This window comes from Hypanus sabinus, unplaced genomic scaffold (genome assembly GCF_030144855.1).
Source record: "Hypanus sabinus isolate sHypSab1 unplaced genomic scaffold, sHypSab1.hap1 scaffold_140, whole genome shotgun sequence".
NCBI classification, from domain to species: domain Eukaryota; kingdom Metazoa; phylum Chordata; class Chondrichthyes; order Myliobatiformes; family Dasyatidae; genus Hypanus; species Hypanus sabinus.
The window spans coordinates 922,353-934,543 of NW_026779472.1; the positions used below are offsets into that span (position 1 = coordinate 922,353).

General features: G+C 47.2%; 1 protein-coding gene across 1 annotated transcript; it reads right to left on the reverse strand.

Annotated features, from left to right (window-relative positions):
• Positions 1-2,809: 2,809 nt before the first annotated feature.
• Positions 2,810-6,387, reverse strand: LOC132386929 (NACHT, LRR and PYD domains-containing protein 3-like). Its single transcript, XM_059959287.1, has 5 exons — positions 6,132-6,387; positions 3,832-3,918; positions 3,504-3,674; positions 3,181-3,348; positions 2,810-3,016 (listed from the first exon to the last, which is right to left on the reverse strand). The coding sequence occupies exons 1-5, from the start codon at positions 6,278-6,280 to the stop codon at positions 2,929-2,931; spliced, it is 663 nt and encodes a 220-aa protein (XP_059815270.1). The 5' UTR covers positions 6,281-6,387; the 3' UTR covers positions 2,810-2,928.
• Between the last annotated feature and the right edge of the window lie 5,804 nt (positions 6,388-12,191).

Consider the following 12,191-nt stretch of genomic DNA (forward strand, 5'->3'; position numbering starts at 1 on the left):
TCAAGGTAAACCAGAAAATAAATGAGAACTTAGTAAGAAAGGTAAGGATGAAGGAAAGACACTTTGGTCCCAGTTGTCATTATTGTATGAAACCTGGTCACGTAATAGCTAACTGTTTCCGATTAAAAACGAAGAAGAAGGAAGCACTTCCAGATGCTTCTGTGCAACATACAGAAACACCTTTAAATCCACAGGGTTGGATAAATACAAATAAAGGTTCGTCAGAGTCTGACCAGGTTAAAAGGGGATATAATCATTTTATAACTGAAGAATTTGTATCGTTGTAAGAGGGATCTACTTCAGTGCCAGTAAAAATCCTTAGGGATAGTGGAGCTTCTCAATCGCTGTAGTTGGACAGGGTGTTAAAGTTTATTGATGAGTCTGACACTGGTGAGGTGCATATATAAGAGGTGTCGGGAGTGTCCTTATGCCTGTACATTTTTATAGGGTAAATTTAAGGTCAGGATTAGTTATCGGACTTGTTAAAGTAGGACTACAACCTAGCTTACCTGTGAAATATGTTTCTTTATTGTTAGTCAATGACTTGGCAGGTGGACAAATTTTTCCTGAAGTGCATTTGACAATAAAGTCAGAGGAACCACGGATAGATTCTAACACAGATTCCTCCTGTGTTGTAAGTCGAGCTATGGCTAAAAAGCTTTATGTGCAGACGGAAGTTGTTACTCATGATTGTTCAACACGGGATCCGAAATTTGAGGATGTGTCAGAAACTGCATATCAGGCTGTTTAACAAGAGAGGAGCCCAGCAGCCCCGCCTCCCTTACTGAAGTCCTTCCCCCCCCCCCCCCCCACTCCCAGCATCTCTACATACCACCTTTATCACACCCTTATCTCACGCTGCCTCACTCCCTCTTTCTATCTTCCCCATTTCCCCCCAGTCTGTCCTCCCTCTTCTTCCCGTACTTTCTCTCCCTTCCTCAATCTCTCCCTCGCATCGTCCACTCTCATCTATTTATCCAAAGCCGCACTCTATCACTGGCACTTCCTTCCCATTTTATCCCTTTCTCATTCTCCATCATCTCTTCGCTCCCTCACCTACCCTTCCCTATTTTTTAAGCACACGCTCTCCCATCACGTCCCTCCTCTCTTGATCACGCTGGTTCCACTTTCTTTCTTTCCCCCTATCACCCTTTCTCTCTCTTACCACAGCATCTCTCCCTAGACCTATCTTTTTCAGCCCCTTCATTTCCCTTCCATTTCCCCCACTGCCCCCCACATCTCGCGCTCTCCCTCCCCATGCTGTCTCCCTCTCTCGTCTCTGTCTTTCTCTCTCTCCTCGCGTTACTCCCACTCCCCTCTCGTCTGTCTCTCCCCTCTCTCTCTCTCTCTCTCTCTCTCTCTCTCTTTCTCCTCTCTCTCTCTCTCTCTCTCTCTCTCTCTCTCTCTCTCTCTCTCTCTCTCTCTCTCTTTCGCTCTCATTCCTCCTATGTGTCTCACTTGTTTCTCCCTTCACCAACCCTCTCACTCCTGCACCCTCTTTCTCCACGACACACGTCTGCCAATCGCTCTGCAGTTCTCTCTTTGTCTCTCCACCTGTGGCGAAACAGTGTTGCCGATGGATTATTTTGGGATTTGGCTCCAGGATGTCGGTACAGACTGTCGGTATATTATTTTGACGACCGACTCGGAACGGTGAAGATAGTGCAGAAGCATTGAGACCAGTTCAAGGATCGATACAGTGCTGCGGAGGGCGAGGTGACATTGGGATGAGTTTATGACGTATATAGTGATGTCGGCAGAGTGAGCGGGGCAGTGGGAGTAGTTCAGAACTGGTACAGTGTTGTGAATAAGAGGGGGCGCTGGGATTAGTCCAGGAGCTGATACAGCACCTACGGAGAAAGAGGGAGCAGTGTGATTGGTTTAGAGGACTGATATAGTGCTCTGGAGTAAGAGGGGGAAGTGTGATTAGTTTAGGGACCGATACAGTGCTGTGGAAACACACATACACAAGTACACTCTCTTATCCGCCCCTCCAGCTCTCTGACGTGGTCTTTGACACACAGTCATTCCCTTAGACTGCTGTTGGCCATGTTGGCCATCAGGTTTAGGGGTGGGTCCTGAAGGATTCCCCAAATATTCTGACCGTGAGGGAGTCACTGAAGATACTTGACAGCTTGGTGAACATGTAAGTCTTTATTCATCACTGCAAATAGTCGTTTTCTTGGACACAGTCTAGGCAGAAGCTCCCAAACTCAAATTACTTCAAGGGGTTTTAATCCTGGTCACAATGGTAACAACAGCTGATTCAATGCATTAAAAAAGCTACAATGTGAGACTCAAGTCAGGAAGTTGCAGTGGTTTATTGATTTCCTCATGACAAATGTAAATCGACTCACTCACAGTCACACACAATTACCTGACCGGCGACAAGGAGTGACCGGTTGAATAATCAGTCCCGTTTCTCACCGTCACTCTGCATCGGGGAACCGATGATTATAAAATCACACTTCAGGACCGTGTCCGGGATCGCTGCAGATCCAGGGTCACTGCCGAGGTATTTATTAATTTAACATCATTAAATCGGCCAGACTGCCGAATCCACCGTCCTCAGCAAAGGGAGCAAAAGGATTCTCTCCCGGGATAATTCCACCCCGGGACACCGATGTCTCAGACTAAGCCCCGGCCCCCGGGCTCTTCCTGTCTGGATAATTTCCCGCAGTGTCACGTGGGGAGTCTCGAACCCGGACATACGGCGGATGCTGCGCCGCCGGACAACAGGCGGAATTGCGTCACTGCGGGGACTGCTTTGAGTGACACACAGTGCAAGACCTGAGCTGGTTCCGTTAAAACCTGGGGCGCGGCTATTCAAGGTAAGGGCGAAAGTTAAAGCGGGGGTTAAAGGGGAGGGCGGGGAATCGGCAAAAATGTCCCCACCCCGCTGGCGGGGATGTTCACACATTCAGATGTTCACAGAATCACTGTCAGTCCAGGTCTGGGTTCCTGCAGAGAACTCAGTTCCTCCTCTCCGGTCTCACTGAACGGATTCCCCCACAGCCTGAAACAGATGGGAGAATAAAGATGAAATAAACAGATTACACTACAGTGTTAGTAACAGAGGACTGGGGTTAATGCTTCAAAAACACTCACGGACAAATATCACCAGAAAACCCGCGGATCCGCTGATATTTTATCACATTGAACATTAACAGAAACACTCACCAGATCCACTCCAGACTCGGGAGGGTCAGTATGAGGCGGCGGAGAGCGGGGACAGATCGGTCTGTCAGCGAGTTCCACCTCAAGTCCAGCCCCGTCAGTGATGGGTTTGTACTGAGAGCGGAGACGAAATTCTCGGCACCAGAATCTGTGAGACCGACCTTGGTGAGCCTGGAGATGAGAGAGAGTGAGGGTGAAGGACACAGAGAGACAGGACACGGTACAAATCCACAGTGTTTATCAGTAACACAATTACTGATCACATTACTGTTTAGTGTCAGACAGCCAGTGACTGTAAACACAATCTTCCACTGTCTGGTACTTACCACAGTTTCTGTATTTTACACTCCGGGTTCCTCAGAGCCGCAGACATCAGTCTCACTCCTGAATCTCCCAGTTTATTTTCACCCAGGTCCAGCTCCGTCAGTGATGGGCTTGTACTGAGAGCGGAGGCGAGATCCTCGGCAGCAGAATCCATGAGACCGACATCCCACAGCCTGGAGATGAGAGAGAGTGTGACAGTAAAGGACGCAGAGAGACAGGAGACGGTACAAATCCCGAGTGTTCATCAGTAACACAATTACTGATCACATTATTGGTCAGTGTCAGGCACCCAGTGACTGTAAACACCATCTCACACAGTCTGGTACTTACATTAGACTCTGTATTTTACACTCCGGGTTCCTCAGAGCCGCAGATACCAGTTTCACTCCTGAATCTCCCAGTTTATTAAAACTCAGTCTAAACACAAACAGACAGATTGATGCACAACGTGATTCAAACCGTGGGTCTGGGGGAATTTCTCTCACTCGGATATTTCAGGAAACATTAAACCCTTCAGTAAATCACTGATCGGAGTTCCCATCACAGTCTATCCCCCTCACTGTCCAGCCCCAGGGTATTCACCGAATGTGAGTAATTTAGTCTGTCGGTGTGACCCTGTAAACCCCGCATATACTGTCTCATTCCCTGAAGGCCAGACAAAATATTCCTAATGTGAGAGGGTTGGAAGGGGCAAGGTTCAAGGGGAAAAAGTCACACAGTGAGGAAGGGCGATGGGAAGAGATATCTCACAAGAGGAAAGGAGATGGGGAAGAGAGATCCCACAGAAGAAAGGGGGATGGGGAAGAGAGATCCCACCGGAGGAAGGGGGCGGGAAGAGTGATCCCACAGGAGAATGGGGAAGTGAGATGCCACAGGAGGAAGGAGCATGGAGAAGAGAGATCCGACAGGAAGAGGAGGGACTGGGAAGAGAGATTGTACAAGAGGATGGGGGATGAGTAGGAAAAATACCTTAGGAGGAATGGGGATGGGAAAGAGAGATCCACAGGAGGATGGCGGATGGACGAGTTATCCCAAAGGAGGAAAGCCGGTGGGGAAGAGATATCCCACAGGAGGAAGGAGTTTGGGAAAGAGAGATCACACAGGAAGAAGGAGGATGGTGAAGAGAGATTCCACAGGAGGAAGGGGGATAGGGAAGTGAAATCTCACCGGAGGAAGGGGGATTGGGAACAAAAGCCCAACAGTAAGAAGGGGGATGGGGAAGAGAGATCCGACAGGAGGAAGGATGGGGAAGAGAGATCCCACAGGAAGAGGAGGGACGGTGTAGAGAGATCATGCAACAGAATGAGGGATGAGTAGGGAAGCTACCGCAGGAGGAATGGGGATGGGAAAGAGAGATTCCACAGAAAGTGGAGAGATGGAACAGATGACCCAAAAGAGGAAGGGGGATGGGGAAGAGAGATCCCACAGGAAAATGCGGGAATGGGGAAAAGAGATCACACAGGATGGGGGATGGGGAAGAGAGATTTCACATGAGGAAATTGGATGGGGAAGGGAGACCCACAGGAGGATCGAGTATGGTGAGGAGAGATCAGACAGGAGGATGGGGGATCAGGAGGAGAGATTCCATGGGAGGAAGCGGGATGTGGAAGGGGGAGCCCACAGGAGGATTTCAGATGGACGAGTGATCCCAAAGAGGAAAGTAGATGGGAAAGAGATATCCCACAAGAGGAAGGGGGACAGGGAAGAGTGATCCCACAAGAGGAAGGGAGATGGGGAAGGGTAATCCCACAGGAGGACGGGGGAAGGGGGGGAGAGATCCCACTGGAGGAAGGGGGATGGGGAAAAGAGATCCCACAGAAAGAAAGGGGGTGTCGAAGATAAATCCCACATGTGGAAGAGGATAGGGAAGAGCGATCTCATAGGAAAAGGGAGATTGGGAAGAGATATCCCACAGGAGGAATGGTTGTGGGGAAAAGACATCCCACAGGAGAATGATGAAAGTGTAATAGTGAGCCTACAGTAGGAATGGGGATTGGGACGAAATCCTTAAGAATGGAAGAGGGATTGGGATGAGAGGTCCGACTGGAGGATTCCAAGGGTAAACGATAATCCTACAAGACGAGAGGATGCAGAAATTTTTGTACGTGTGTGTCGGGTCTGAACAGAGGCCCAGAGAAGATGCGCCCTCGCTCTTTGCGTATCTGGAAGTGAGCAAAGTCACACACGGGGAAGGGCAGTGGGATTCAATCTCACAATGGTATTTCTTTCCTTCTCACTGGGACAGTCTGCTGACGGTCTCTTGTCCCTCACCGGGAAGGGGGTGTGAATCTCTGACCCACCTGCTGCAGTCAGTGTCGGTCTGGGTGTCAGTAACAGTGAGAAGGAACATTGTCAATGGACTTGTCACAGACAGCGAGAAACACGGCCATTCCTGTGATTTATTATCATTAAACCAATGGTCATTGTTCACTGATCTGATGAGGTCTCCAACACCCCTTCACAAGGAACCACAGAACCCTCCCGTCCTTGGGGAATTACTGACCGATCCCCTGGGCATTTGTCACAATTCTTCACAATCTGATTTACTACAGTTTAACCCAAACCCCTTTACATTGAAACGACACAATGGAACAGTTTCACAATTCAGAATGAGAGATAAGTCAGGTTACCTCAACTCCTGGCACTTGTGCAGCCCGGGTCCCAGCCGCTGGATTCCTTCACACTGAATGTGGCAGTTTCCGATGTTGAGGTGTTTTATGGTATCACAGAGTCCGATGGCATTAGACAGGACCGCGCAGTCAATCGGGGTCAGTGTCATTTCACTGAATGAAAGTTTTTCCACAGATCCCAGTGTGGCCTGAGCCAGCCCACGATTCTGAGACTCAAACAGGTAGTGCAATGTGTTCAGGAGGCTCCTTTTACCAGCTTCACACCTTGTGTTTCCACTCTGGCGTTTAACCTCCTCCTTCACCCAGTCAATCACCCGGCAGGTTGTTTCATTGGGAAATGGACCCAGAAACTCTTCCAGGCCCCGAGCTGTCATTGGGTTGGAGAGACCAGCAACAAAACGGAGAAATACCTCAAATCGCCCATCCCTCACGCAGTGGGCTTCAGTGAGGAGTTTCGTAATATCTCTGCCATCTGGGATCAGGAATTGTGCGACTGCAGCTACAAACTCTTGGATGGTGAGGTGTGGGAATGTGTACACCACGCTCCGGACAGAATCCTCTCTCTCCAAAAGCTCCATCAGGAACCCGGGCAGGAACTGGGAAGGCTGCAGATTGTACTTGATCAAATCTCCATCTGTAAACACAATCTTCTTCTCGGACACTCCTCTGAAGGCCATCTGACCAAGCCTGAGTAACACATCACGGGGGTTCTCAATCTCACGGCTGTGGTTTTTCAGGATGTTGTAAATATAGTAGGAGTACTGTTGGGTGATGGTCTTGGGAACTCGCTGTGGGTCCCTGTGTCTTTGTGTGAAGAATGGACCCATTGCCAGAGCGAGGATCGAGCAGTAGGAGGGGTTGTAGCTCATGGTGTACAGGTTCTCGTTCTCCTTCACATATTTGAAAACAGCTGCTGCTACTGTCTGATCTTCAAAATGTCTGATGAAATATTCCCTCTGTTGCTTTCCAGAAAATCCCAGGATTTCAGCCCAGATACTGATCTCTGCCTTTTCCAATAAATGTAACGCAGTGGGACGGGTGGTCACCAGCACTGAACACCCTGGGAGCAGCTTGCCCTGGATTAAACTGTAGACAATATCGGACACTTCACACCACCACTCGGGATCTGGGCACTGGTGCTTGGGCTCTGTATCTCTCCGACTGTCAGCAAAATCGATTTTGTGTTTGAATTCATCCAAACCATCGAATATAAACAGCAATCCCTCTGGGTTCTTCCAGACCTCTCTCAGGATATTCCCAAAGTAAGGATACTGATCCAGAATCAGTTCCTTCAGGTTTATTCGACAGTTAATACTATTTAAATCGCGGAATTTGAAACTGAAGACAAACTGGAATTGTTGGTATATTTTCCCCGTGGCCCAGTCATAAACAATCTTTTGTACCATTGTTGTTTTCCCGATCCCCGGGTATCCGGCCACTGCTGCCGAACTCCCAGATTTTGATTTACTCCGGGAAAAGCTACTCTGGAACAACTGATCAGTCCGTATTTTTTCCAGCTCCCCGCGGAGATGTTTCTCTCTCCACTCCTCGTGGTCTCGGCCTCTTGCCAGCAGCTCATGTTCCACCAGTCTCCGATCTCGAACAGTAGAAATGACCGTGAGCTCAGCGTATCGATCAACCAGCTGGAAAACCTTCACCTTCTCCGTCATCAGGATCGTGTGCACTCTCAGTGTTTCAGTTTGTGCCCGCAGAGTCTCCTTGTGTTTCTGTTGAACATCTTCCACGGGAACAGAGAACATAGTCCAAATGTTAAATGCCTCAACTGACCAAAAAAAATTATAATTTCAAATATCAGTGTTTGAGATTACAAGAATTAATCCAATGCTGCCATGGATATTAGGACAGAAAGTAAGAATCTGTTCAAAGATACCGAAACTGACAGCGATGGATGCCCCTGAAAATGTCCAGATCTCATGTTCTGGTACTAATGTCTTGGGATGGTGATATCCTATTCCAAACCCCCGTTACAACAACATTTCACTATATTTAAAGCGTTGTTTGCATCATTAAGAGACGATGTCGATGTTGATCTGGTGTGGAAATATGGAGAGTGAATTTTGGCAAAGCTGCACACTGGGGAGTCACAGGTGTCCACTGCTCTTGCATCAACACAGGAGCAGAATATGTGGGAAATACTCAAGTCGGACAGCGTCTGGGGGAGAATCACAGTGAAGTTGCGGATCGATAACCCATCGGAATGACAAGAAAGAAAATGGGTAGTTTTCAATCGCAGGAGTGGAGGATTGGTGGAAAGATGGAATCTCTGTTAATGGAAGATGCCACAAGCGTCTGTCTTAATGATGTGGGAGAGGGTGGTGAAGTCTTGGCAACTGCTACTCATCAGTCTTGCTGTGGGGGTGTAGGGCGCTGTCTTGTGAGGCCTCAGTCTGTCAGAGTCGATCATGGATGCCCTGCCCCTGCAAGCCGGGACATTACGATATGTAGAAGAAACTTTTGCCGATGTAGCAAGCTCCCTCTCTCCATGCATCTGATGAACACAAAGGAACGGCAGAGACTGACACAGCTTGGTCAGAGGTGTCGCAGGAGATGCCAGTTTGCGTTGAACAACATTTAACACTGACTTAGGGGCTCCAGGTCAAGAGTTTTCCATTAGGTTTACTCCCAAACTCCTCCCCATAAGGGATACATTTGCAAGGCAGTGGAGTTTTGAGATCAGAGTTTCCCTACTCCTGGTTGAGTTGCCAATCACAGCCGATGAGCCTCATCTGCCCAAAGCGACTGGCTGTAAGGTACCAGTAATCCGCCTTTGCCCCTTCTCCTGTCGGAAGAAATGCTTCCACCGGGCTCAGTGGCTAAACCACACGTGAAGGACAGGAGCTGAACTTTGTTGTCGGAGGCTAGTTGAGTCACACGCCACTGGGAGCATTTAACAGGTCATGGCAGCTCATCCCCACTACCACCCCAATCTTAAGCAAGCAAGGGGTTATGTACTATTGACAACAGTAAATTGATAAATTGGTTTATTGTCGTGTTACGTACTCGTGACACATGACAGTGGTGCCCTTGTCATGTGACTGGGGTTGAAGCTGTGCTGGTCTTGTGATGGTGGAATGACGTCATTTTCCCGCCAGTAGAGATAATGTGATGGGTTTTTTTTACAGGTTATAAAAGGTAGACCCCACCCTGTCAGGAGGGGCAGTTCATGACTGGATTTGCCAGGTTGACTTCATGCCACTGCGTGTTTTAAGTGATGACGCAGTTTAGTTGAAAGATGAAGTTTTTATTTAATGCCTAAAGTTTAAGAGGTCATTGCCAGCAGGTTCTTTACGATCCTGTTAGTTCGAAATCAGTGGACAGTGAAGATTGGAAGTTCGTAAGTTAAAGATCGAGGAGAATCGCTTTCTACCGTGAAACGGGGGCGACCTTTGTTTGATCCTTATTCGGAAGGATTTCGTTGACTATCTTCGTGTTAATCCCTGGGTTTTACCAGAAAGGATTGAAGGTAGTGGAGAAGGAAAGGTCAGTGCCTTTAAGCCGTTCTGTTTCATGAATTCTTCGTGGGAATTTCGACGTCGGGGATCGAAGCAAGCGACGTGAAAGAGAATTTAAATCGTCCTATAAAGTCTCTCCTTTTAAATGGACTGCGAGCATATCGAAATTTTGGCAATACCACTTTTAAGAACTGTTTTTGGAATATAACTGTTTGGGCTGCCGCTCAGCAGCTGCTTCCGGTTACGGTAGTGTTTGTTTACTTTTGGGGGGTTTGTTTTCTGTGTTTAATAAACGTGTTGTTTGTTATAAGAAACCTTTGCCGAACTCATATATTTATTGTTGCCGGAATACGTAACAATTGTCACATGCACAACGGTAAAATGGAAAGCTTTTCTGCACGCGACTCAAATAGATCATTACATCACATCGGTGCAATGAGGTTGTACAAGGAAAAACGGAACAGAATAGTTCAGGGCAACAATGTTACAATTGCCCAGAAAATGCAGTACTGGCAGACAATAAGGTAGCAGGCGAAAGGGTCATTGGGAGGTCAGGGTTTAGTTTTTGGAACTGTGCTCACAAACTGCAGAATTCAACACCTAAAACTATAGTACTGTGCAGAAGTCTGAAGTGTACACTAAGACTGACAACATTTTGTCTTTTATTTTCTAGTTTGTACTTTATTCCGTTGTGATGCGGTTTGAACGACATCGTCCGGATGAAAGGGGCTTTAGGAATAAGTTATTATTATTATTTTCTTAGCCTAAACTGGTAAAATTTGAGGTATGGGCATAGCCAAGACACTCATGTCTGAATTGATAGGAAATGTCCGACGATTCTCAAGGTGTATAGTGTTGTGGGTTTTCGAAGTTTTACACAAGTATTGTCTTGTGGGCCTAATTGGATAACACTATTGTGTAAAGCCTTTAGGATGATACCGGTTATCGATATTAAGATTGGGATAATGAGTACCCTGTTTGTGTTCCATTTTCCCCTTTTAATTCAGCATATTTATGGTGTTTTTTACTAATTCATTTCTGTAAGTTATGTTTGTTTGGAATAACTATGTATATTTAAAAAGTTGTTTGCGCTTGTTTATCCTGTAAAATTATATCCGAACGGTTACCGAGGACTACCCTATCTGAAACAATGACTATCACAGTATGATATGAAGGACTCTAATTCTTAACCAGGTGGTGTGTGGCCAAATGGTTAAAGCATAGGTCTAGTGATCTGATGGTCACCAGTTCGAGGCTCAGCTGAGAGAGCACTGTAGTAACCTTGAGCAAGGCACTTAACCACACATTGCTCTGCGATGACACCGGTGGTGTGGAGAGGGGAGACTTGCAGCATGGGCAACTGCCGGTACTTCCATACCTTCCAAGGTGCAAATCAACGAGACCTCAAAACTCTAATAGTGGAGTAGGCTTATACTTACACAGAAACATAGAAAATAGGTGCAGGAGTAGGCCATTCGGTCCTTCGAGCCGGCACGGCCATTCAGTATGATCATGGCTGATCATCCAACTCAGAACCCTGTAACTGCTTTCTCTCCATACTCGCTGATCCCTTTGGCCACAAGGCTCATATCTAACTTCCTCAAGTATAGCCAACTGGCCTCAACTGTTTCCTGAGGCAAACAATTTCACCACTCTCTGTGTGAATGCGTTTTTCCTGATCTCAGTACTAAAAGGCTTCCCCTTTATCCTTAAACTGTGACCCGTCGTTCTGGACTACCTCAACATCAGAAACAATCTTCCTGTATCTAGACTGTCCAATCCATTTAGAAATTTATATGTTTCAATAAGATCCCTCCTCAATCTTCTAAATTCGAGTGAGTATAAACCTAGTCGATCCAGTCTTTCTTCATATCACAGACCTGCCATCCCAGGAACCAATCTGGTGAACATTCTCTGTACTCCCTCTATGGAGAAAATGTCTTTCCTCAGATTAGGGGACCAAAACTGCACACTATACTCCAGGTGCAGTCTCAGCAATGCCTTGTACAAAAGCAGTAGAACCTCCCTGCTCCTGTACTCAAATCCTTTTGCTATGAATGCCAACATACGATTTTCGTTTTTCACCGCCTGCTGTACCTGCATGCCCACCTTCAATGACTGGTGTACAATGACACCCAGGTCTCGTTGCACCTCCCCTTTTCCTAATCGGCCACCGTTCAGATAATAATCTGTTTTCCTGGTCTTGCAACCAAAGTGGATAACCTTACATTTATCCACATTAAATTGCATCTGCCATGAATTTGCCCACTCATCTAACCTATGGAAGTCACCCTGCATCCTCTTAGCATCCTCCTCATAGCTAACACCGCCGCTCAGCTTCGTGTCATCCGTAAGCTTGCAGATGCTGCATTTTATTCCCTCGTCTAAATCATTAATATATATTGTAAACAACTGGGGTCCCAGCACTGAGCCTTGCGGTACCCCACTAGTCACTGCCTGCCATTCTGAAAAGGTCCGCTTACTCCCACTCTTTGCTTCCTGTCTGCCAACCAATTCTCTATCCTCATCAATACTATACCCCCAGTACTGTGTGCTTTAAGTTTCCACAATAATCTCCTGTGTGGGA